The 25,847-nt window shown below is 51.6% G+C and overlaps 8 protein-coding genes across 8 annotated transcripts; 6 read left to right on the top strand and 2 right to left on the bottom strand.

The window, feature by feature from the left end:
* Positions 1-1,044: 1,044 nt before the first annotated feature.
* Positions 1,045-3,939, top strand: YALI1_F02903g (uncharacterized protein; the record flags this gene model as incomplete). The annotated part of the gene is made up of 1 exon (XM_504878.3): positions 1,045-3,939. One exon carries the CDS (start codon positions 1,045-1,047, stop codon positions 3,937-3,939), a length of 2,895 nt encoding a protein of 964 aa, XP_504878.3.
* Positions 3,940-4,194: 255 nt separating this feature from the next.
* On the bottom strand, positions 4,195-4,606 carry YALI1_F02868g (uncharacterized protein; the record flags this gene model as incomplete). Its single annotated transcript, XM_068283221.1, has 2 exons — positions 4,195-4,374; positions 4,445-4,606. The coding sequence occupies 2 exons, from the start codon at positions 4,604-4,606 to the stop codon at positions 4,195-4,197; spliced, it is 342 nt and encodes a 113-aa protein (XP_068139322.1).
* A 1,023-nt stretch (positions 4,607-5,629) lies between these two features.
* Positions 5,630-9,633, top strand: YALI1_F02855g (uncharacterized protein; the record flags this gene model as incomplete). Its single annotated transcript, XM_068283220.1, has 2 exons — positions 5,630-5,648; positions 5,825-9,633. The coding sequence occupies 2 exons, from the start codon at positions 5,630-5,632 to the stop codon at positions 9,631-9,633; spliced, it is 3,828 nt and encodes a 1,275-aa protein (XP_068139321.1).
* A 2,298-nt stretch (positions 9,634-11,931) lies between these two features.
* YALI1_F02794g (uncharacterized protein) lies at positions 11,932-14,646 on the top strand (the record flags this gene model as incomplete). The annotated part of the gene is made up of 1 exon (XM_504876.3): positions 11,932-14,646. The coding sequence occupies one exon, from the start codon at positions 11,932-11,934 to the stop codon at positions 14,644-14,646; it is 2,715 nt and encodes a 904-aa protein (XP_504876.1).
* A 525-nt stretch (positions 14,647-15,171) lies between these two features.
* On the top strand, positions 15,172-15,764 carry YALI1_F02758g (uncharacterized protein; the record flags this gene model as incomplete). Its single annotated transcript, XM_504875.3, has 2 exons — positions 15,172-15,232; positions 15,544-15,764. 2 exons carry the CDS (start codon positions 15,172-15,174, stop codon positions 15,762-15,764), a joined length of 282 nt encoding a protein of 93 aa, XP_504875.1.
* Positions 15,765-16,117: 353 nt separating this feature from the next.
* On the bottom strand, positions 16,118-18,730 carry YALI1_F02726g (uncharacterized protein; the record flags this gene model as incomplete). The annotated part of the gene is made up of 1 exon (XM_504874.3): positions 16,118-18,730. One exon carries the CDS (start codon positions 18,728-18,730, stop codon positions 16,118-16,120), a length of 2,613 nt encoding a protein of 870 aa, XP_504874.3.
* A 2,457-nt stretch (positions 18,731-21,187) lies between these two features.
* On the top strand, positions 21,188-21,657 carry YALI1_F02701g (uncharacterized protein; the record flags this gene model as incomplete). Its single annotated transcript, XM_068283219.1, has 2 exons — positions 21,188-21,203; positions 21,257-21,657. 2 exons carry the CDS (start codon positions 21,188-21,190, stop codon positions 21,655-21,657), a joined length of 417 nt encoding a protein of 138 aa, XP_068139320.1.
* Positions 21,658-21,689: 32 nt separating this feature from the next.
* On the top strand, positions 21,690-24,527 carry YALI1_F02697g (uncharacterized protein; the record flags this gene model as incomplete). The annotated part of the gene is made up of 1 exon (XM_504873.3): positions 21,690-24,527. One exon carries the CDS (start codon positions 21,690-21,692, stop codon positions 24,525-24,527), a length of 2,838 nt encoding a protein of 945 aa, XP_504873.3.
* Positions 24,528-25,847: the final 1,320 nt, after the last annotated feature.

Here is a 25,847-nt window from a genome sequence, read left to right as displayed (position 1 = left end):
CGTAGATGCTTGGCACGAGAAGCGAGCGACCGTTTTGTGCACCGCAGTGCATTATTGCGCTATTTTAATCATGTGCGCGGTGTCCACGTATTCACATTTATGAATGGTTTTGTAAATGTCTGGTAGCTAAGTGCCAACATATAGCTACAAGTTGATACTGTCGTTATACCTGGAGTGAAATTGCGTGTGGAGTGTTTTTTACTGGTGATTTTGAGTCTTGTTTCTGTCTAGATTCAGCTTGCGATTTCGGTAGTCGGCAACTCCAAGAAAGGCTTATAAGAAAAGACAAGTCAGACGCTAAATGCCGAGTGTCTAACTCTTTCCAACTAGACCCGATTGTGTGTAGTCACGTGATGATCCCCAAGAGCGGAGTATTATCTCTGTTTCTACGAGTGCTTGTTCATACTATGGACTCCATCTGTCAGAGCGCCGATCCCCCCCCGTCAGGCTCTAAACGAGAAAGAATGGGGACCGTTGGGGCCTTAAAAAAAATTGTGGGAGGTGGTGCAGCAACTGTATCCACCCCAAAGCTTGTGTGTCGCATGCGACAAGAACAGAAATGGCCCTGGTGCTGAGACCTCATGGAAGGCTGTGGAAAGTTGCTTTTTTTTGAGTCACTTTGAAAGATAGTGGTCGGTTTTTTATGTTCACTGTCGACAAGTACATACTGTAGAAGGGAGAGTGCCCTGTGTATAAAAGACCCAGTGCCTACAGTTCCAATACGTACATACTGTAACTTTGGGAGGTGGCTTGATTTCTGTAGGTACCTGTCATTTAAACATCGGGTCACATGTCACGAGAGGCAAGGAAGTGGTGTTTACAAGCTGCTCTGTGATATAATTCATTATTTCCTGATTGTTCACTTATAGTATCCGTTTCCTTATCACAGTAGCACCTCCCATCCTATGTCCCCACAGTCCCAAACTAGGAAAAAATCCAAGCTTAGCTTGCGCTAGCGCCTGCAGGTACTACCCTGCCGCACTCCATGCACACACGCACACACCTTGTTGATATCGCCTAAACTAACCCCTTGACCATTCGACCATGGCGTATCGACGCAAAAAGTTCTTTGGAAAACGCACAGAAGCCGGCCACGTGGCCCGCACGCCGTCACAGCTGCAGGAGGTGTACTCGGACGACGACGACGGCGAGGGTGAAGATGTGGAGATGTGGGACCAGCCCGAGGTCAAGGATACACACAACGCCGATTCCGGATCGCCAGCGTCGCCAGCCGCCGCAATGCCTCCACGAATGAGCGACTCTCTGTACCAGGAGACCAAGGCCGAGGCCGAGGCTTCTGCTGGCCCGCAGGGTGCTCCAGGTGACCTGTACTCGCTGATCCGCACGTTCCCGCTGTTCAAAATGGCCCCCAACGCCTTTGTTATTGCCGTGTCGGCCAAGCTGCGCATCCAGCAGGTGTCGCCACAGGAGTACATTGTCACACAGGGCGACGAGGCCAAGGCCATGTACTGGATCCTCAAGGGCCAGGTCAATGTGACGAGCAGAGATGGAGAGAGTGTTTATGCCGAGCTGGAGGCTGGCTCGTTTTTCGGCGAGATTGGAATTCTGTTTGATCGACCGCGAACGGCAACGGTTTTAGCATCGACAAAGTGCGTGTTGGCGGTTCTCAAAGGCGACAGTCTCAATGACATCCTGCCAAAATTTCCAGCAATGGAACGAGCTATCAGAGACGAGGCCCAGGAGCGTCTGGCCATCATCGAAAAAACGAAAATCAACCAGCGTAAGTCCCTTTTGACTGGAATGGTGTCGCCCACTACGTCAATCCGAAACCTCCTACACGAAATGCCGTTGTTCCGACACATTCCAGAAACAATAGTGCATAAGCTGGCGCTGGCAGTAGAGCCTCGCACTTATGAGCCGTTCCAGTACATCATTAAGCAGGACACAATTGGCCAGGAGATTTACTTTCTGACCAGCGGCATCGTGGAGGTCATTGACGAGCGGGAAATTGGCACGGCGGCACACATCATTGCCCGGTTGACCAAGGGGTCGTACTTTGGAGAAATGGCGTTCCTGAGCTCTAATCCCGTACGAACCGCGTCCATTCGATCAATCAGCATGGTGGAGTGTCTGGTTCTGACTACAGACACGCTGGAGTCGCTGTGTTCTCAGTACCCCGATATTCAACAACATATCGAGCAAACAGCCTCGGCTCGAATAGAGCAATATCACCGGGACCCAAAAACACATGACATTATTAACAATACTACAACAGATACACAATCAGCTGGAGCTGGACCAGCTTTACCTGTCGATATGACTAGACGCCGCTCAGTGGCTGATTTTGGCGGTAAGAAGAACTACAGCTTGTTCACCGTCAGTCGAGGAGGAGCTACCTTCTTTAGTGAGCCCAAGGATTACCATATTTCTCTTCCAGGAGCAGAAAACACGACAGTGTCGCCTATGACAAGTAACCATTCTCATACTAGACGATACAGCACAGGCACGGTTTTCGAGCCTGTCATTTCCCGTGATGGTCGAGTCGTCTTTTCCAACTCGTGGGAATCTAACTCGGGCGTGTCTGAAGAGGCACCCTTGTCTCTGGGCAATTATCAGATGGCTCAGCCTCGGAAATGTCTTTCCGCAGGAAGCAGTGGTGCTACCTCTCCTTCCAAACGGCCTGCCTTTGACAATCGAGATGACGAACCACTTGGAAAAGATAAACGGGAAATGTCTCCTCGAGATTCTTCTCCCTCTTCACCTGGTGCAGCTCCTCTGGCTAGATCTTCGTCTACTGGAGCTAGTGTTAAGACGATTTCCCCCCAGCGATACTCGTCGTTCCTCTTGCATCCTCGGCTCAAGAAGCAAAAGACATTTCAGCGACGAAAGTCGTCGCTGTTTAACGTCGGCCCCTTCTCCGATGCCATCCAGGTTAAAATATTTGCATATCTTGATCTTCCTGACCTGATGGTGCTACAGAGAGTATGTCAGCACTGGCGGCAGTTGCTTCTCACGTGTCCTCTCCCTGAGCTGGATCTTAAGCCCTACAATAGATCCATTGATGATACATCCATCGTTTCAATCGTCAACTTTGTGGGCGCTCGACCAAAGCTGGTAGACATTAGCTCCTGTTTCCACCTGACTGATGACGGTTTCTCCTACCTGGTCAACGGCATCGGACTGGCAAAGATCCGGGTCTTCAAAATGACTTCAGTTTGGGAGGTGTCAGGCATGGCCATCATGGATCTCACTGTGCCTTCAATTGGAGCTGATCTAGAAGAAGTGGATCTTTCCAACTGCCGTAAAGTGGGAGATTCGACTCTAGCACGACTAGTGGGATGGGTTCAAGAAGAGGGCGGAGAAAACAGCGGAGATAGAGAGACGTCACCTTCGTCTTCGGTGGTCGGATGTCCCAAGCTGAAACGCATCACCATTAGCTACTGCAAACACATCACCGACCGAAGCATGCACCATATGGCTGTGTATGCAGCTGATCGGCTGGAGATGCTCAATCTCACCCGATGTACTACAATCACCGACCATGGGTTCGGATACTGGAACATCAGGCCCTTTACACGACTCAGGGAGCTGGTTTTGGCGGACTGCACATTTCTGTCCGACAAGGCCATCATTTCTATTGTTGGCGCTGCGAAGAATCTCGAGTTCTTGGACCTATCATTCTGCTGTGCGCTGTCAGACGTATCTGTGGAGGTTCTTTCTCTGGGATGTCCGTCACTCAAGAGTCTGAATCTGTCCTTCTGTGGCTCGGCCGTGTCCGATGCTAATCTTCGGGCGGTGGCCATGCATCTTTTGGACCTGGAGCATCTGAGTGTGCGAGGTTGTGTTCGAGTGACTGCGGTTGGAGTGGATACAATTCTTGCGGGGTGTCTGAAGCTCAAGACGCTGGACATTACCCAGTGCAAAAATGCTGGTGGTTGGAACCAGGGCGATAGCAAGGTGGTTGTCAAGACTACCTGAGAGAGGAATGCATATACTAATGATTTATTGTACTTTACGAGGTTGGTTGATGTGTGTCCCATGAAAGGGCGCATGGTTGCTACTGTAGCATATTGGTACACTCCTTGATCTATATGTGGCTGTACTTGTAGGTTAGCTATTTGTAGCAAATCTCATCTGCGCTACTTGTACAGTAAATTTGGCTCTGTCGAATCTGATGCACAGTGTGCATGTTACATTTGCATTGCTGGTCACCGGATAAATGACCGGTTATTTTTAATGCTCCGTCGGTCGTAATTGTGTTCCGTTTGAGTCCTGGATTCGGACCATTAGCCCGTTTTTGGCGTACCGGTATTGTAGAATCAAGACTGGCACGCGTACATATCGGACTATACTATACTTGGAGCAGCATGGAGCTTGCCGTGTTCGCCCGTGGATATTTATAGAAGCGGCGATCTGTTGGGTTTGACTTGGTTTGGTTGGTTTGAACTTGATTAGGGCTTGGCTTCAGGGTCTATCTTGATACGATGGCTGTACATCTAGTAATCGTCCTTGCTCTCGGAAGCAATACTGTCAGTGCATAGTTGCCTACAGTACTTGAAAGTTGTCGCTGCAGGAGCTCAAAAAAGTTGGCCCACAGTAGCTCAGGGCCGATCTTCCATCTCCGGCACGTTAGAGCACATGTCATTGCACATGGACGAGGCAGCTTATGTTTGTAAGACTTGTGTGGGTTTGGGATTGAAATTTGAGCAGTTGACGGATTGAAGTGTGCTATTTATATGTCCAGAGCAAGGCATTGACAAGACGCTATGATAAGTCCTTGTCTGGAGGTAAACAGGGGTGAGATAGACAGAAGAGCTTGCAGTACCATATGTACCGTACAGAGAACACGAGATCTGGTGGTAGGAGAGGTTGCGGATCTGTATTGTGCATCTAATCGAGCTCCTTATCACTCCAACATTGGCATCTCTTTCACCTCCTGCTTGTAATCATCTTGGCTAAGGTACAGGATGTGCTTGTATTATGATTAACCATGTGGCACGAGAATAGGGGTAAGAGGCGAGCTTGGGCTGGATTGGGTGGGATGCCACTATTTTAATTTTTGCCTTGCGTTTGACGTTTTTTATAGTGTAATTTCCCGTGGCCCGTTTCAGGTCTGAGCGGGTGTTACAGTAAGTAGAGAATGTACCATTGGTGCTCTAATATAGCATCAACATGTTTCAACCCGTCCATGGCTGGGCAAGCACCCTCTTGTTCCTGTCTACGTACGTACCTCACGTATCTGTCAGGTGCACCGGTGCAGCTGGCCTCGTGGTACCCCTGAACACCAATGGTACACAATTCAATCTTGGCGCGTAGGCCTGTTGGTGCTTGCCGTGTGTATCCGTGCACTCTAAGTTGGTTAAGCACATTGGGAAAAGGTGTGTAAGCGAGAATGCTGAAAAGCAGTGTGATAGAGAATACCAGTAGCTAATTGGTACAATAGGTAGCGCCAGTAGTAAGGAGAAGGGCGTGGCCACGGTGATCAAAAGCCCACATTTATGCACGCCCTGCCATCCGCTTCCAACCGTTTATTATGTGCCCGAGTCTTCCACCTTTGTGTGGTGTTGTGGGGTTCAGGAGATGCGTCCTGTAGTCTGGATGCAGTCCTTTTTGGCCCAACACGTCAACATCGCAAAGAGGAGCCTCTACCTGAACTACACGCAGCTTCATGTTAGGGAAACGCAAGGGTGAGTGATTTGGAGGAGGAGCGAGAGAGGTGCGAGAAGATGGTGCGTCACGTGATAGACGACGTGTCCGGCTATTCTCAGGGTCTTGTTTCAACACCACAGTAGCACTAGTTTTGCTACTCTGGCATCTACGAGTAAATACAGCTCACCACGACACTTTCCACTGGCTAACTCAGATACACCAGCAATGGTGGCTCCGCTGAAAATCGACACCTCCAGAGAAATGGAGATTTACTCGCGCGACGACAAAGAAGACGGCACCCACGGCAGCTCACATAACAACCATCTCGTGGGCGCAGAAGAGGACGAGGACGAGGACTTGGATGATGATCCCTTCGAGCACCAGAGCTCATCGCCCTCCATTCACGAGGACGAAATCGACTTTGACTACGTCTACGCCTTTAAGACGTTTGTGGCCACGGAAAAGGGCCAGGCCAACGCTGTCAAGGGCGACGCCATGGTGCTGCTGAACGACTCCAACTCGTACTGGTGGCTCGTGCGGCTAGTCAAGGACTCATCTGTGGGTTTCTTGCCGGCCGAGCATGTGGAAACACCCTGGGAACGGCTTGCACGTCTCAACAAGCACAGAAACGGCGAGCTGGCGTCTCCAGCCAACGATTCACATGGCTTTTCGTCCTTTTTTGGCGCAGAAAAAGAGGGCAAGGGCTCCAACCCGTTCAATAAGATCTTCAAGAAGAAGGAAAAGGCCAAGAGTGTCGCCTTTAACGGCAACCCCACCTATGTGTCGGCTTCCGAATACGAGTACAGCGACGGTTATGAAGGAGAGGAGGACGATGATACACACGACGAAGAACACGACTACGAAGAGAACGAGGAGGAAGAAGAGGAGGAAGTCGAGGAGGAAGACGACCAAGATACAGAACGTGTGGTTCGGCATTTGCAGCAGAAACAAACTGATGCTCGCAACAAACCAGGACACATCAACCCCCTGGTCGCCAATGCTCACTCTCCACACAATGCGCCACAGCCGGTTCTGTCGCCCGATCTAGACAAGGCGCCCACTCCTCTGGTGGTTAACAAGGTGCGCAAGGCTCCTGCCAATCTCACCGTTGACACCAGCTTGAGACCTGGAGGAACACCCAACGTCATCGTGGCCAACAACCCCAACCACCCCAACTCCCAGGTGCATTCGTCCTGGGATGCCAATGCATCGAGTGAGGAGGAGGAGCAGGAATCCAACTCAAACCTGACCAAGGAGGTCGGCGAGGAGAGTGGAATCAGTGAAGAGAGCGTCATCATCACCAGTCAACGGCCTGCCAATGCATCAGCGGCAGCAGCAGCAGCAGCAGCAGCAGCAGCGGTAGTAGCGGCAGATCGTTCGGCGGATCGTTCGGCAGATCGTTCTATAGATCGTTCAGTTGAACGGTCCAGGGCCGCATCTCAGGGCTCGGTTGCATCTTCCATTCTGCCTCCTCCTTCGGATCATCGACTGTCTGTATCTTCTCAGAACTCGGACAGTTCAGCCGTGAGTCAAGCGTCAGGCAAAAAGCGTTTCTCGTTGTTACGTGCAAAGTCTTCGGTGGACAATTTGCAGCGGGCCAGTTCTGGAGGTTCAGCTACAGGCCGATTGGTAGGACTTTTCAAGCGAAAATCAAAGGAGACAATGAAGAAGGGATCCAAGGAGCTGGAGCCTGTGCGCTCACCGGCATCCTCAGTCCACTCTGCATCATCTTCGGTGCATCAAGCGGCTGACCAGAGCGATCTAGCCAGTATCGACGAGGAAGGAGATAGTGCAAGTACACCTAACAGTGCAGGAGGAGTGGTTTCAGGAGTATACCCTGTGAAACCGGGGTCGCATAGAAAAGGCTCGTATTCGTCCGTTTCGTCGGTTCGATCCCAGGGATCTCTTCTGTCTCAACACTCTTCGCAGCAACAGTCTCCCATGCAGGCCCGACACGCGGGTCCTGCCTCCTCTGTGGCTCCCTTGGCTCCGAGGCCCAACCGGCCCATGTCCCAGCCTGTCGTTCAAGCCCCCATGGGCCCTCAGTTGCATCACAGCCATTCTGTCGGCAGTTCTCCAGCTACTCCTCAGTACCCAACGCATCAGAATAGCCAGCCTCATCAACTACATCACACTCAGGGACAGCACCCTCATCATCTCCAAAAACATCTTCCTGGGCAGGCTCCTGGCCACTCGAGCTTAGGCCCCATGCCTTCGTATGCCCCTGGCATGCATGAGCAAGTTGTCAGAGGCAACGGCAATGGTCCTAACAGTAATGGTAACGGACACTTCCCCGGCCAGGCTCCTGGGCACGCCAGTCTAGGTCCTATGCCTTCGCATCCCCCTGGCCAGTTTCCTGGTCAAGGTAGAGGGCACACTTCGATGGGTAGTTTCCAGCCCAATGGAATTAATGGCAACGGAGCAGCTCCTCATCTGCGTTCTGATATGCGGTCTGATATGCGATCTGATATGTACTCTCGAGACTTGCCTCAGAACATTGACGATGCGCATAATGGTCATAGGCAGCCTGGTAGCGAACGGCAATCTAACAACCCCTTCCCTGAGCGACAGTCCAGCAGCAGTCCTTTCCCGGAAAGACGAGATAGCAGACAGCAAATGCAACAGCCTCAAGGTGAGTCTCATCATCACCACCACCATCCGCTGGCACATCCAGACCTCCCCAGGGCTCTTTCTCCCGAACGCCAAGTTGGCCGAATGACTCCGGAGGAGCGTCCTTTGCATATTGTTCGTCCCCAGGTGCAATCTCAGACTCCCACGGGTCCTTTTGCCGATCTGTCTCCCCTCAAGACCTTCAACCGCGAGTACGGTTCATCCTCCACTCTGGGATCTAGCCAGGGACTTCCTCCAGTGTCGCCCATCAAGACTGTCAACAGCGGACGAGTCACTCCCACTTCTCAGATCCCTACCCCGTCTCAAGCATCTTTCTACAATGAGCATGGTGAGGTAGTTGAAGCTGAGTCGATTCGGGCTGTTGACTCGGATGCAGTTACGTCTCCGGTTGGCGGTATGTCTGACGTTACTTCTCCCATCAGTGGCATGTCTGACACGGTGACCTCTCCTATGGAATCTGATCCCTTTGGAGTCCATGATCCTCGTACAAACACAGCTGCGCCTCCATGGCCCTCGGCTATTGACACGAGCAGCCACCACAACCAGGGTCTGGGCGACGATGTGGAGATTGAGTCGATCGGCTCCGACCTCTCCAGCTCGCATGACGGCAACTACGACAACCACTTGCATCCCCATGGAATCCCTTCCAAGGAACAGACTCCCTCAGTGGTGTCGATAGTGTCTTCGTTTGACGATGAGCTGGAGACCCCCACTGTGGCTGTGGCCAAACACATGAGTCTGACACCGCAGTTGGCTGGTTTTGAGGCCTCCGAGTTTGCGGGACGGTCTACTCCTGATGCTAGTGATGCCCGCACTCCCCAGCTCGAGAATATTGATGATGCTGACGATAACAATGGAAACACCACTCCTCATGTTGGCGCTGGAGACCGTGATGATTCCAATGAGAGCGAGATTGGCAACAGTACATTGACTCGTGCCCCTGTGGCCAATCTTGATGCCCCTAGTGCTCCTACACCTGTGGCACCCCTGGCTCATCATCGAATCCAGCCTGGAAACGTATCCACGCAGTCGGTACAGTCGTTTGCCACGGCTCACAATGGCTTCTCTTCTGCTTCTCTGGCGTCGTCGTTCTCCACATCTTCTCTCTTGGACGGCTACGAGCAGCGAAGTGAGGAGACTGTGGATGAGTCCCCTGTGTCCGAGATGGCTGAGGCGCCTGGCTTTGGTGAGCCCAAGGCGTTGAACGACTCTGGACATGGTCGAGCGGCCAGCGATGCCTCTACCAGCACCATCAGACGAATCCCCATTAACAAGTCCAAGCGATATTCCACCACGCTGCATCCTGATATTGCCAACGTGTACAAGGGCACCAACGACCGGCTGGATACTCTCAACGACAAGGTTGACATGCTGCTTCGCCATTTGTCGTAAGCAGCGGGTAACTAAAACAAAACACACACATACACATACACATACACATTACATCATGACATTGGCTACAGTACTTATAATATACATACACCATTAGTGTTTTTTTGCGTGAGTGTAGGAGGAGGATCTGTTGCTATGCATTTTTGCCACTAACCAGTGTACCAATGGTACTTGTAGAGAAGAGCTGATGCGAGTTTGAACTTGTTGGTACACACACATTATCGTGCTGTCTACAGTACTTGTAGTTTGAATGTAAGCGGTCAGAAAATCAGTGCAGTAGTGCCCTCTTCCTGCATCTACAAGTAGTATGGGCTATCTTTGTGAAACCATGTCTAAGCATTTTGTTGACTTTAGTTAGGATCAAAGTAGTGGATGCTACAGTGCTGGGTCAACTGCTGTATGGCTGAGAGTATAAATACACAGTCAAAACCACCGCAAGACAAACCTAGACGCAATAGAAGCTCGCACCTATGGCAGAGATGTCTCATTCGGTATTCTACGATGCAGTAGCTGCAAGTAGGCTTTCCGATATACTGTATCTTTGCCTTGTATCATTCATGAGAACCTTGTTGAGTTGTTGGGGTTGATTCAGTGATCACTATATCCAGGGCTTGTACAAGTAGACGGCTTGGGGATAACACAAAGGCATATGTACAGTCGTTCGTGTTGCAGCTGTTACCCCGCTCTTATCTACAGCGATTTCGTTTGCGTGACAGTTGTTTACAACGCCATTTTTTGTGATTGATTTGGCTCGCTGGTTGCAACTGATTTGGCTCATCTTGATATCAGGGTCCGATATAGGATGTACAAGTACAAGTACAAGTAAAAGCGTGACCAGAGTGTTTGGAGAGTCTGTGGCCTGGGTGGTCAATTTGAGTCATAGTGACCGATCATTAGACAAATTCAACAAGCTCTTCCTTTCCTAATGGGTTCAATCAACGTGATAATGTCACCGTCATCACGTTGCACCTCTTTATCTCGTTTGTTCAAATAAACTCATAGACGCGAAAGTACGACCCGTCCCGAGAACCGAGGTAGGCTTGGAAAAGGCAACTTGAGACAATAAAAGGGCTTGTTAGACAGAAGAAGACGAGTGGGGTTGTCTAATTGGGCACCGCCGTCGTTTCTGAGACCAGCCTTGTTTCATTTTACTGTATTGTAGCTACTTGTTCATAGGTGGTTATTGTATTGCCGCGTTCTTGCCAAGACCATGGCGAGTGAGAACTATCGTACTCGTATAATGGAAGTACTTGTATGGGTGCTGTGAAATTGTGCCGGCATGGTTGGAAAACAGACCAGTGACGTGAATTTATTGATTACTCATTGAGCCGTCTACAAGCACTTAATACGGTACTTGAACGAGCTCTCGTCTCGTAATTGTCCTCTCCTGACGACGCTGAATACAGAACCGGGGGTAACTTGACTCTCATGTGAGACAAGTCAACGACTCGAACAAGCACAAGTCGTACGTATTACAGTAATACAAGTACAGTAGCTGACCGTTGAATGACATGTGGATATGAAACAAGCGAAACGTAGATCTTCATACCAGGACAATCGTAGGTGTCAGATGGCGTAATCATCAACATGATAGAGGTCTCCACTCGGAGTCGCCCCAGCAACAAGACACTCACACACACACACACACACACACACAGCATGTATGCACCGTGTCGATCAAAGGGTTCTTTTGAAAGTGAAAGTGCCTGTACCTTGTACGAGTACAGGAAACAATCAAGTCGTGATAACAGGTCCTTGTGGCATGGGGCCAAGTCACTGCGCATCAGCTTGTCTTTGTGACTAGCTTGTTGTCAATTTCCCCTCCTTGGGCCGCGCATGTGTATAGCACTCGTATGATGGCCAGAGGGCTTTGCACGTGAAGGAGACGGGTAAATATCAAATGCGCTGGACACAGGGAATGCTCAACAAATCACCAAGTAAATAGTCAAGTAAGAGTATGCATTATTGAAAGATATACACCACCACCCAGGAATAGAGGTTCCACAAAAGTGGCAAAATATGAGACAAACTAAAGATTTTAAGGGCTGAATCAATAGAAACACATGACATAAAACAGTCTCCTTCACTCCCCTTACCACCAGTTGTTGGTATCACCTCTTATTGACCACCCGTTCCCATCCCGACCCCCTTAACACTCCTCCCACACAAGTCCCAACCTGATGGCACGTGCAGGGAAACTTTTCAACCTTATTGCTGCCATCTGTCTTCTTCACTACAGTTGCAACGATCAGTGCACCACACCCCAAACAGCATTTAACACCGACACTGTGAGAAAAAATGTCCTGGGAACCGCAACCCCAAGTCCACGCGCAGCTCCTGGAGGTGCTGCAGAACTCGCTGCGGGGCAATAACGCCGCCCAGCGCCAGGCCACCCAGCAGCTTAGAGAGGCCCAGGCCCAGCCTGACTTTGCAAACTACCTCATGGCGGTGTTGATTGACGACAAGGCTGGCCCGCTCGACGTGCGGTCCTCGGCCGGACTGTTGCTTAAAAACCTGATTAGATTCGACTTCAAGGATCTCAACGATGCCGGCAAGACGTACGTCAAGGCCCACGTCTTCACAGCCCTGGTGGAGCCCGCCAACATCATCCGAAACACGGCAGGAACCATTGTGGCGTCGCTGATGCAGCGGGAGGGAATCAGCGGGTGGCCCGACGGGCTGACTACACTCATGGGCCTGGCCGAGAGCTCGGACGCGAACGCCCAGCTCGGAGGAATGGACGCCCTGTCCAAGATCTGCGAAGACATGCCCGTGGAGCTGGACCAGACATACGGCAGCCAGCGGCCACTGGAGTACATGGTGCCCAAGTTTCTCGAGTTTGTCCGGTCGCCCGACTCGTCGCACCAGAAGCGAGTGCAGGCGCTCACCTGTCTCAACCACATTGTCGAGGTTGAGAGCCGATCCATTGCTAGCCGAATGGACGAGTATCTGGAGATCTTGTTTAGTCTGGCCAACACGCCCGATGTGGAGACCCGAATCCAGATCTGCAATGCCTTCACCGGAATCCTGCGAACCAACGCCGAGAAAATTGCACCCCATCTTGGAGGAGTCATTCAGTACGCCCTCCATTGCATCTCTGCCTCCGAGGAGGGCGACACTCTGGACTTCCAGGCTTGCGAGTTCCTGTTGCTGCTGACTGAGCTGGACCCCAACCCGGAGGCGCTGTCGCCGCATCTTGGGGACCTTGTTCCTGCTGTTCTTCGAGCCATGGTCTACTCCGAGACAGACGTGTTCATGCTGGAGGGCATCAACGAGGACGATGCCGACGTGGCCGACCGAGAGGAGGATCTCAAGCCCATCAACTTCCGACAAAAGGCCGCCCACGGCAACAAGAAAAACGAGGCTGAGGGACAGGAGCCCGATGAAGACGAATCTGACGATGAGGAGGACGACGAGGTGCGAGGCCTGGAGGCCTGGAATTTGCGAAAATGTGCCGCCTCCACTCTTGACCGACTTTCTAACATTCTTCCCGAGGAGGTTCTTGAAGCTGCAATGCCCTACCTCAAGCAGACCATTGTCTCTGACGAGTGGCCTGCCAGAGAAGCTGCCATTCTGGCCTTTGGAGCCATTGCTGATGGATGCCAGGATATGGTCGCTCCTCATCTGCCCGAGCTGGTGCCCTTCCTGATTCAGCGATTGTCTGACCCTCAATTCCCCGTTCGACAGGTTTGTTGCTGGACCCTGGGCCGGTTCTCAACCTGGGTCTGCGAACAGAGCATGTCCGAGCAGGACACTTACTTCATCCCCACGCTTACAGGTCTCTTTACATGTGCCCTGGACCGAAACAAAAAGGTGCAGGTTGCCGGCTGTTCTGCCGTGGCCACCTTCACTGACGAGGCCCGAAACATGCTGACTCCATACCTCGGCCAGATTCTCGAGCAGTTTGCGCTCTGTTTCCGACGCTACCAGAAGAAGTCGCTGCTGTTCCTGTACGACGCAGTTTCGACTCTGGTCAAGTATTGCGGCGCCGAAATTGCCGAAAACCAACAATACATGGAGACTCTGATGCAGCCTCTGATTGCCAAGTGGGAGCAGATTAGCGACGACGACAACGCCCTGTGGCCACTGTTTGAGTGCATGTCTGCCGTGGCCTCGTACATGGGCCCTGCATTTGAGCCCTATGCTCCCCCTGTGTTTGACCGATGCGCTCGTCTGCTGCACTCGTGCTTGGTTCAGGATCAGAACTTTTCCAACGACCCGTCCCAGGATCCTGCCGAGCGAGACTTTATGGTGACTGCCATTGATCTTGTCGACGGTCTGGTGCTCGGTCTCAAGGACAAGGCAGCTCCCTTGATGATGAACAGCGAGCCCCCATTCATGGAGCTGCTTCTTGTGTGCTGCCATGACGAGTTTGACGTGCGGCAATCGACATTTGCGCTCATTGGAGACATGGCCGCCCTGTGCCCCCAGCCATTGGAGCCCTACATGGATCAGTTGATGGAGGAGCTGCTCAACCAGGTCGAGTACAACCACATTTGGCCTGATGCCGTCAGCAACACTTGCTGGTCACTGGGAGAGATTGCTCTTCGATTCGGCGACAAGCTGCGACCTCTTCTGCAGGCATCTGCTGCCGAGCGGCTCATTGCGCTTCTGCGAACCCGAGATGCATCGCCACGAGTTCTGGAAAACGCTTCGACCGCCATTGGCCGAATCGGCATTACCATGCCCGACATTTTCGCGCAGCGAATCCCAGACTTCATCATTGCCTGGTGTCTCAACATGCATGACGCCATGGACAACAGCGAGAAGGAAAGCGCGTTTGTGGGCATGTGCACCATCATCTCGTCCAACCCCCAAGCCCTCGACAACTCCACCCTGCTCATGTTTGTGAATGCCGTGGCCCGATACCTGGAGCCTAGCGAAGCGCTGATGCACACCTTTCGACAGGTGCTGGGTGGCCTCAAGGGCATGCACCCCAATTTTGACAAGGACGTGACCGAGCAGCTGCCTCCCATCATCCAGAAGCGACTGCGTGACGTCTACGGCGTTTAAACTAGACTGTACCAACTACAAGCATGTACACTCCATAGCTACAATCACTTAATCATGCCTGGTGCGGTGGAGAAACGGCTCCCACGGATTAATAGAGCCATAGAGAAATCAAACGATAGATGTATAACAATGACATCAAGAGTATGAACATGTCCTTGTAGAGATGTATGTTGAGGAGTATCGCCTACAAGATTTGTACAAATATATCAATAAGCAGCATCCAATCATAAATCCAGAATGTATGCTTTTCGGGTTCATCATGTTATCGTCAGTTATCATCTCGTTTTACTGTCTCCATATTGTCCCCATATTGTCTCATCATTCAGCTTGCTGCTGACACTGAACCATGCATATTGGAAGTGTTCCATTCGCCCACAATAAGCTTTGCTCCCAGCACACCACAGTGATGCTCCCCAGGGTTACCCTACCGTTCCTCCCAACAGCCAATGGAATCACACGGGTATCTTTCAAAGCCAAAGCTCACGAAAATCATCTCACCTTCACTAACTAAACACATCTATCAAAATGGGAGGCAACGGACACTACATGGGATGGTGGGGACACATGGGCTCCCCCCCTCAGAAGGGTGAGTACAAGAAGACAGGATGAGGCCTTGCGTTATTTATTGGACGCTATTCGACACGCGATGAGGGCTTCAGGACAACAATGGTGCGTGATGATCAGGCGGTGACCTACGTGGACAACATACCACATCAAGAGTGTGTTAGAGGTGATCAATGATATTGGTACAACCAGTCCACTACTACAACCGACCCAGGGCCAACTTGGTCCCTTTGTGGTCGAATTGAGGGTCTAGTAAAAAGTCACGCGCAAGATAGACAAACCATCACCACACACCAGTCAATCGTCACTCCTTCCCCAATCATACTAACTCAGGTATCGCTGGATACACCATCTCCCCCTTTGCTGCTCGACCCTTCGCCGGTGTCGTGCACGCTGCCATCTTCAACACCTTCCGACGAACTAAGAACCAGGCTCTCTTTGTCATCCTGCCCGTCTCTTTCTTCTACTACGTCTGGACCCAGGCCTCTGAGAAGAACGAGTGGCTCTACACCAAGGCTGGCCGACACGAGCTCGCCAAGGCTCTTGCCGAATAAGCATAGAAATACATATTAAGATCGACATCGTGGATTGTACGTAGAGGTCACAGCAGTCCCCTGAAGTGTGCACTGTATTGTAGTTAATCAGGTCATATTAAATATGCCTTGTATTGGTCATGATTAGACACTGCAAAAACGACTTACGATAATTCTTCCGTTGTATCGTATCTCTCGTATCACACATACAATCATACAGTGTCCAGAAAATCAGATGTTAAACACGGAAAACAACACATACAGTACAGTATAACCACAAAGAAAAGCTGTACAAGTATCTTAGATATACATTCTACTGTAGCCACAGGGAACAATAACACACAGATGAAATACACTCAATAAATATTAAATAGCTAGTTTTTATGTGGCGTCACCTTGACACTCTTCGAAACCGTGGTGGACTGACCCTTGTGGAACAGCGGCAGATCATACTTGAGTACGCCGCGAACAATGAGCTCAAACGGCTCGGAGCAAATCTTCTTCCACCGCTCTTCCGGAGTCAATGGCTCCTTGTCCTTGTCGCCCTTGTCTTTGTCAGGTACCCGCAGCATCAAGGGTACTCCTGAATCCAGAGTCGCATTACGGGGCACACCGGGGTCATTCAGACGGACCTCACCCATGGCCGATTGGGCGTGCCGGGTGAAAAAGCCGCCCTCGAATCGCAGAGGCACATCAAACTCGTCAATGTTGCCCAGCAACAGAATGTTCTTGTCCTTTTCGTCTTTGTCGTCCTTGGACACTATGGGCTTGGCGAACACATCAATATCTAGGAACGGCACCACCACCGACAAAATACCGGGGTTGAAGGCCTTGACAACAATGTCAAACACCAGCTCCTGCTCGGAAATGAGCAGCTCCGTGATATCCACGACACTGACGTTCTGCAGGGGGCGGTTTGTAGCAAGCACAAAGCCAAACACAAAGCCAGTGAGCAGAACAGCCACTAGAGAAGACATGATCCAAATAGCTCGTCGAATACCTCGCCACCGAGCATGATGGGAGCTCTTATGGAAGTTGTGGGGAGAAAATTGCCCGTTCTTACGCACTCTCCGACTGCTGTCTCCCCTTCGAAGAGGAGTGCTTTCTGATGCATCATCAAACTCTTCGTCGTCGAGATCAGCATCCACATCAAAGTCGTAGTACTCCTCATCGTTGGTAAAACCAGCACTGGAGCTGCCACCGAGAGGACCACGTCGTGAGCCTCCAGTACCGCGGGTCTTGGTGGGTTCTAAAGGAGGATCTTCCTTTGTATACGAACCCAGACGTCGCAGAGAGCCCCCTCCAAGACGTGCGAGAGACGCAGCGTTTCGTAGACTTCCATAATTGCTGACTGGTGCGCGTTTACGGGCGTCGTTGCCAAGATGAGAGCCCGAGTGGGCATTGTTGAGGCGAGGAGGCATTCGAGGGGGTCCAGAGAATGTTCTGTTCGCCTGTCCCTTGCTATCGAGCCCATTATCATGCGGAAAGAGAGGAATTCCGTCCTTTTCAATATCAGAGTAGTCTTGAGACATACCTCTTCGTTCAGACGAACCCATGGGTTTACCCACAGAAGAAAGAGAAGGATGTCTGGACTGGAACCGTGGGTTGTTGGTCATGTTGACAAACTCGGGGTGGTCACTGGTAGTGGAGCAGGACGAGTCGTAGTTGAGATCGGGGACAGATACTGCCGGGTTGTCTTCTTCGTCGTGAACGATGGAAGATAAAGACGACACTGAGGGCCGAGCCATACGGGCAGTTGGTCCTAGGGCCACGCCAAGAGCACGAGGGTTCACCGTGGGCTTCTCCATGGGGTTGGACTCGTATACAAAGTCTTCGTCCGAGTCTGAGGAGTGGACTTCGTCGACGGCGGAAGCGACCTTGGCCGCGAAGATTTCGGCTTTGGTGTTCCCCTGCTGCGAAAGCTGGGATCTGCCCTTCTTTTTCCTCGACTTGACATCCTGTGACTTCTTGAGTCTTAGAGAGTTGGAGCCTGAACCCAGCTGTGGGCCTCCAGACAACGCCACAGTGGAGTTGACAGACCCGCCCTGATAGTTTGTGTTGCTGTTGCTATCAGTCTGAGGCTGCACTGGTGGCGGAGGCGCTACGGAGACAGTGGGCACAGCAGGCACGGTTTCTGTCTCCACGGTAATATGCGAGTTTGAGGCGGGTGCAGGAGCAGATGCCTTTCGGGGCTTGACGACGGGGTCTGAGAGCACTGCTGGGGTAGAAGTACCTGAGTTTGAAGTCGACGATGGAGGCAGAGTCGTGGGGAGTGAGGGTGACGAGACAGATGCGATACCTGGAAGCGACGATGCAGGCAAAGACGAAGATGCATTAGTGAGAGACTCGCCTGTAGAAGCTCCGGGGGTGGAGTTGTAGCCTCCAGGAGTGATTGTGGTGATGGTAGGCCCGACGGAAGAGCCATTAGTGACGCTTCCTCCGCTGGGGTCTCTGGCCATGGGCACTGCGGGAGCGCTGGCGTGGCTTTTGAGCTTGGGGTGTCTGTTTTTGTCAGGCACTCCGATTGGCAGACGTTGTTGGGCGGCTAGCAGCGATCCGGGACCGATATCTTCATCTGAACTCTCCGGGTCTTCATCTGTGGTGGAGTACGACCTGTACGGTGTTGTTCTGGTGGGTGTGGTTCGAGGGCTCGACTTGGGGGTGCTCTTGAGTCTGGTTTTGCTTTTTTTGTGTTTCGGAACCAGATGTGTGATGACCGCAGCGGGCGCTATGGTCGGCGTGGGCGGCGGTCCTGCTTCCTCCGGTCGGCCCTTGAGCGTCTTGTACTTGTCAGCCTGCTCCGCGCTCTCAGTCTTGGTGGGTGAAGCCGACAAAGGCTGCTGGGGCAACAGAACCTCAGACTGTGGGGTGGGAGTGGTGTGTATGCGTGGACGAGACGGCGTGGCGGTGGAGGAGATTCTGGTCACGTGATCTGACGGACTCTGCGACGCCGCTGTGGCGGCGGCCCTCTTGTCGGGTTCGGGCATGACAGATGGCGGTAATGTGGTGTATGTCAGATTAGGTGCCGGGACCTCCGTAGTAAATGTGTGTATTCTGCAAGTGCAGAGTTGGGTGCAGGTTGAGTAGCAAGAAATAGAGTTGGTGGCGGAGGGTAAAGGGGGTTCTTAGGGGACATGTGGTAGCAGGTTTGTGGGGCTCTGGCCGGGTATTTTTGTTTGCTGTAGGTTGCCGTGATTGGCTGTTTGCGTCGCTGGATATTTTGCAGCAATTACCGTGCTCTTGGCTCGCTGGTATATCTTTGTATTGCTACTTCACGATCGTTGCTGTCTTACTGAAATGGTATTTTTGTATTTCAAACTCCAGTTGGATTTTTAGACAAGAAGCAAAAAAGAGAGGACCATTTAGGCGGTTCAAGCGGTCTAAGCGGTTTGTAGCAACAATACAAGTAAAGCGTGGGGTGACAGTCGATGGGAGTGAGCGTATGACGGAAAAGCCATAAATACCAGTCATACGACTTTGAAGCTGCAAGAAAATAAGTAGCTGTACAGCAAGTAGAATGGAGTATCTCGGCATTATAACAGAGACTTCATTGTCCCCTGTTTGTTTCTGCGAGAAACTGTTTAATATTTTTAGTACGTATGCGCGACTGTGCGCCGAACACGCCGAACGAATCCAGCGTCTTGCGTATCTATCGTACGGTATGTACGAGGACGATATCTGTATCGGTACGAGTGCCAGTCTCCACCCTACTCATAAGAGCACCGGGGTGTATCGTATAAGTTCCGTACAGTACCGGTAGCTACAGTAAATTACTGGTACTCGTATTCTATGGGAGTAGTATATATCATTATCATAGCCTATGGTGGAGCCGAGATGTGAAGGTGGTGGCCGCACAAACTGCCAGATAGCATCTTTCCTCTGCCGGCCTGTCACGTGACTGAAATGTCCATACGTGGTTGTGGCACTTACTGCCTCAGTGTGTCTCATCTCATCTCTGTCAGTCAAGCAATGGCATCATCATCGACAATCATCTGCTTTTGGTTAGCGTCGAAATTGGGGCCATGTTAGTAATATGTTTAGTGGTATTTCTGGCGCTATTATTATCCCAAGTCGTTGTATAAGACTGGTATGAATTGCACGATATAATGCCAGTACATACTGTACAGGTAGATGCCATAGGCGCGCCCTTGCTCGTATCGCATGCCACGCGCAACAACATCAGTGCATCGATTGCTCCCTGACTCGCTCTTTCGTATTTCTGTGGGGACACGTTTCCGTCTTTCTTTCACGCAGTGGGACAAGAGGGTTCACGGGCAGATATCCGCTCTCGTGTCTTAGATAGTGAGCACTTCATATGATAACAGAAGCGAGTCAGGGGGGTCTGGTAAACCCGAACTGTACGGGAAATTACGTTACCCGACCCATACAAGTCCGGCAAGTACGGCTGGTATCTATTGTATTTCGGTTCATACAAGAGGGGCTGTGTGAGACGGGTTGGAAATACTGTAGTCACATGGTTGGCTTGGAATGTGATAAACTGATACAAGTGTGGTCTCGAACTGGTTATATAGACCTGTCGGGTGACTTTCTGTGTGTTTCTAAATCGTCGGATAGATGTCACTCGTCAGATATGCTCTTATATGGGCACAACCCATTCACACACCTGCCCGCTCGCCATACATACGATGTATGTACGATGATCGTCGTCATGTTTGGGTACTGTTTGGAGTGTTACACCTGAAACAAGCGATGGTGAAACATGCAAGATTGACCATATCAAGTCCATCCTTGTTGCTGGGCTGCCGGTACCACGTACGACACGTGTTTATTACGAGACGTATTTTGATTAGAAGCTGACACAAGTACATACAAGGATCGTACTGATAATTTTTGCGTCTACGATTCGTATCTTGATGCATACTATTGTATCGTATTGTACTCATAGCGCAGTTTTGGAACGCGTCTGATTGAAAAAAGTACAATGGGTGCCAAGACCCCTGAATGACAATACGTAATAATAAGGCCAGTGTTCAAATACAGCGATGAAATTGGCGGTACAAATAGGACGAGTTTGACATGTGTTGACGGTGGAGAACGAGCCGTAGGGAGAACATCTGACGAGTAAATTCCTCTTTCTTTTTCCTTCATTCCGTCGATGTCTCTACAAGTGCGGTTCTTCCTTCCACTTGGACCCGTTCACAGATTCACCTCTTCCTCAACTTACTGTACCTACGGAACTCTCCCAACTCTACACGCGTTTACCACCGTGCACTGGGCAATGGTGGCCCGGGCAGAAACAAGCCCGCCAGAATGGAACCATAATTATCTCCCATAATATTCACCTCCGGGTTGCTTCTGGGCTGTCCGTCCGGCTTCACTGTCTTACACCCATCTTCAGAACCGACGAGCCCCCACACCTTCTGTTTTGATGTGTGTGTGTGTGCTCGCTCGGATAGGCTTCTAGGTTTCGCGCTCTGAGGGTGATGGACGCATGCGCCTGTTTGTTTGCCCCCATCAGACCGCTACCCTGGGCCATGCATAGACTTTGGGAGTGACGCACCGCTCCGCACATCATCTCTGGAGACAGACCCGTCCCAATCTCCCCCAACCCAACACCACCATTGTTCGCGTCTCCAAACCCCAGAGGCACCCCCCAAGTGCTCACCTACCGTTCGCGCCACCCACACGACACGTCACACGCAAAGCAGCAGGACCGACCGAGCAACAGGTCTGCGTTTGTGACACGACTGGACCTCCAGAAAAGTTTTGCATTTCTTTGCACACGCTCCTTTTTCTACATTCCTCACCCACAATCGCATCAACTAATTTTTTTTGGGGGAAAAACGCCACCAGACGCGATACACAAGGACGAGACAGACGACACGACAAGAAACAGACGACACAACCTGACCGGAATTACAACTACCGCCAAACTACAACACTCACACCGTGATCGACGCGTCAACACGACATACCCATACTCACATGTACATGAGCTCGGCCACCCCCTCGGCCTCCCCGTCGCCTCGCCGGCGCAAACACCGCCCCGACTCGGTGGCACGCTCCTCCATACCGTCGCTGTCCAAGGTGAAGCTCAAAAAGAGTAAGCCCAACACGCCACAGCTGTCACCGTCGCTGTCGCTTGACGACTCAGCGTCAGACGCCCTTATCAACCTCTCCATCCACCGCAACAACACGGTGGCAAATCTCGACGACCTACCGCCAGACCTCTCGCCGTGCCCCAGTCCCAGCAAGCAGCGCGCCTCGGAGCCCCCCACGGTGTACTCGTCAACCATGCAGCCCCTAAGACGCTCCAAGGGCCTCTACAACCTCGAAGAGGCGTCCAACCTGTCGCTCGAAGATATCAACATGGACAGCAGCCCCAGCAGGAGCCACCGACCGCGCCACTCGATGATACTCCATGATTCTGACCCCAATTCGCCGGTCAAGGCGCCTCCATTCAAAAAGGCCGCCATCCAGCAAGAGAATGTGCCTCCTGGAGGAGGAGGAGAACGACGATTGTCAGATAACCCGCCCACGATCCATCTCATGTCGTCGTCGGTCGAATCATCGCCACCAACACCAACGCATCACCCCCACCACTCGCACCCGCACCCTCATCATCCTCAACCCCATTTGCATCCTCTCGTCAAAACAAAGATAGCTGACGTGGAACACAAGGAGTACGGCACTCCAGACTCGTTCCGGTTCGTCAAACCGCTGCAGACTGCGTTCATGAGCACGGGCTTGCTTTCGAAACGAACGCGCAACCTGCCCAACTCATCTTCTGGCCACTCTCTCGTGCCTCCAGATACGCCCTGCAAGAAACCCAGCGGCAGTTCGAGCTTGCAGGACGTGCACGGACTCAGAGGAGACGGAAACACACCCCGGCCCTTCACCAGCAGTGTCTCCCACGAGGGTGTCAGCATGCTCGGAAGCAGTCACAGGTCTGCGTCCTCCGGTAGAGCTCACAGAGTGCCCCTCACAATCAACACCACCGGCCACCAGAATATCCCCTCAGGCCCTCCAAGCGGGCTGCGTGATTCAGCATCACGCTTTGCATTCGACCTGCGTTCGGCAGTCTCCTCGTTCATGGACGACGTTCCCTCCACGCCTACGAAGCCCCTGGAGGAGAGTGAGTCGTTTCCATCCGTCCAGCGAACTCTCACTACTAACAACCATGATGACAGCAACGGCAGCAGCAGCAATAACAGCAGCACGAATCTGGGACCCTACAGACGAGCGTCTTACATTGGTTCTTTGACATCCTTGTCTTCTCTGGCCAAGGCAAGTCACCAGCGGTCAGATGGGTCGCAGATCACCATTACCCCTGGGACTATCACTCGTCAGGCCTCGTCCATCATGGAACCAGAGACCCCTCTTGGAAATGGAGACAATCCCTTTAACTCGCCCAACTTCTCCAGTGATCCTACCTTTGCAGATCCCCGGACACCGGCCAAACGGTCTTCCCAGGACCAATCTGCTGAGAACATGATTGCTGGCGAGTCGTGGCTTAGTCAAAAGTTTGACAGCGTCTCTCTGATTGGATCTGGCGAGTTTTCATCCGTTTACACGGTCACCGAGCGCGTTAAGATGCCTGCGGGTTCCTCGGTCATCCTCACGCCGCCCAACCGTTACGCTGTGAAGAAGATGAAGTACCCCTTTGCCGGCCCCAAGGCTCGTGCTCGACGAATGGAGGAGGTCGAAGTTCTTCGTAAGCTGACCGAGTCGAAACGTGACGAAGACGGGCGCGATTTCATTGTCCAGCTTGTCGACTCGTGGGAGTACCATGGATTCCTGTTCATCATGACTGAGTACTGCGAAAACGGCAGTCTGGATGTTTTTCTGGCTGAAAACGGCCGAATCGCGCGTCTGGACGACTGGCGAGTGTGGAAGATTCTCGTGGAACTTGCCCTCGGTATCCGGTACATCCACAACGAGGGCTTTATGCATCTGGACATCAAGCCAGCCAACGTGTTCATCACTTTTGAGGGCACTCTCAAGATTGGCGATTTTGGAATGGCAACAACATGGCCAGCAGCTCGGGGAATCGAGCGGGAGGGAGACCGGGAGTACATCGCTCCCGAGGTGCTGAGTCGACAGGAGTACGACAAGCCTGCGGATATCTTTTCGTTTGGTCTGATTATTCTGGAGATTGCTGCCAACGTGGTTTTGCCCGATAACGGCATCCACTGGCAGAAGCTACGGTCTGGCGACTTGACCGATGCTGGTCGGCTCTCTTCTGGCGACCTGGCTGGATTTGATCATCAGTTTGGAGAGCCTACTTCTTCCCAGGGCCAAGAACGAGACGCGATTGAGTGCGGGAGCAAGTCGTACGAGGAGGATGGGGGAGTGCTGAGTCCATCGTGCATGCCTCCGTTTGACCACCACGGTATCCACTCGTCTTCTCTCCGAAGCTGCACCACGGCTAACACCACCTCTTCTAGCGGTGTAAGCACCGGTTCTTCCAGGTCTGGCACTGCTGGAAACGGTGGAGCCAGCACGGGCAACACTTCCAGCTCGACAAACATGCATCCCCCAGTGATTAGGCGAAGCTCTGCGGCCCCCGACTGGGCTCCTTTGTTCCTCACCCAGGATCTCGGTATTCTGGATTCATTGGTGTCTTGGATGCTGACTCCTGATCCTCGAGGCCGTCCCACAGCCGACGACATTCTTGCCACCAGTGAGGCTGCGTGGGTCGAGCACCATCGCAAGGCTGGCGCTGTAGTTTACGAGGGCGATTTTGGGCCTCCTCCGGGCAACTCAGATGACGATATGTGCCATATTTCTCCAGATGAAGATAACTGGCGGATGGAGTTGTGATTGAAAGGGTATGTATGATAGATGAGGGATTGAAGGATATTGGGAATATATTTATTGCATATTTAATGATCATCGACATTGAGTGTCATGGGTGCGGGATGTAGGAACGTCTGAAAGGGGCTGTACATAATGTGCAGTTGTACACAGTGCTGTAGACATGTTCAGATATACGTACATAATCGCAGCACTCACATTAATGGTTACCGTGACTTTGGTGGTCTGATTTAAGATCTGCTACTAGTGTGGATGGTGAGATGCTAGTCTATTTGGGTAATGTAATTGAACAGTCAGATATGATATGATAACTACAAGTAGCCATATGTCAGACATGTACCTCGTAGTAGCTGTACAATAGTGACATGGTCTTTGGTCATGTTGTGTATGCTTCATGGGTATGGCCAGTTTGGTCGCAAAATACGACATGATAATAAAGAGCAAAGTTTAGATGTTAGTTTGAGCAATCCATGGAGTGGGGGCAGGGGGATTGAGTGTGGATCTAGCTTGTCAGGGCAGTCCTAGCGGGTGGAGCAACCTCAACCACCAGGTAATCGTAGCATTTACTCTCTGGGAGCACCTCCCTCCTCGTGTTTTGATGTTCCCACTCTGCGCCATTCTGCATACATATTAGATTGTATCCTGCACTGCACACTGTATACGCTAGATATGCCAACGGTGTGTACAGTGCGTGGGGGGTTGAAGGAAGGGCCGAGGCGGGCGAGCGTTTGGACAAGGTCGTAGATGTCAAAGAAACAACCGGGCAGGCTGATCGAGGCAACTCTGAGTCTGATAGCACCCTTTATTGAGTACTTATACTTGTAGCTGGCTTCACTCTTCAGGCATTATACTTCAGGCTCAGACTCATGTCTTTATCCGTTGGGACTTGGAAAAGAGGAAAAGGTCCATGGAGCTATATCGTCTGTACCACGGTTGAATGCCATCAATTAGAAAAGTGCGCCTTACAAGGAGGGCACGTGAGATGTCGCAGTTGGTGTCCGCCCATTGTCTCTTACTTGTACTTGCACTTGATATGAGTGCACTTGTGCTTGTAGAGACCCGTCAAACGTGGTCCTCGGCACCGCAACCTTACGCATGGTGGTGTAATATATGTGGAAAAAAGTGTAACCAGAGGCCATCGGAGATAGCTAATAGGAGGGTGAAAAGGGGTACAATTGTGGCACCAAGTATATCAATTAGCAGGGAAAGCAGAAGTATTTATATTCTGGGAGTCGTTACAAACCACTTGTCACTATTTACTCGCCACAACCATTCCCATGAACCCCACATTATTCCCGCATGCTAATATACCGCACTAATTAGCTG

This window comes from Yarrowia lipolytica, chromosome 1F (genome assembly GCF_001761485.1).
Source record: "Yarrowia lipolytica chromosome 1F, complete sequence".
In the NCBI taxonomy this organism is placed as follows: domain Eukaryota; kingdom Fungi; phylum Ascomycota; class Dipodascomycetes; order Dipodascales; genus Yarrowia; species Yarrowia lipolytica.
The sequence above is the reverse complement of the archived record's forward strand: the minus strand, read 5'-3'. Positions and strand labels throughout refer to the sequence as shown.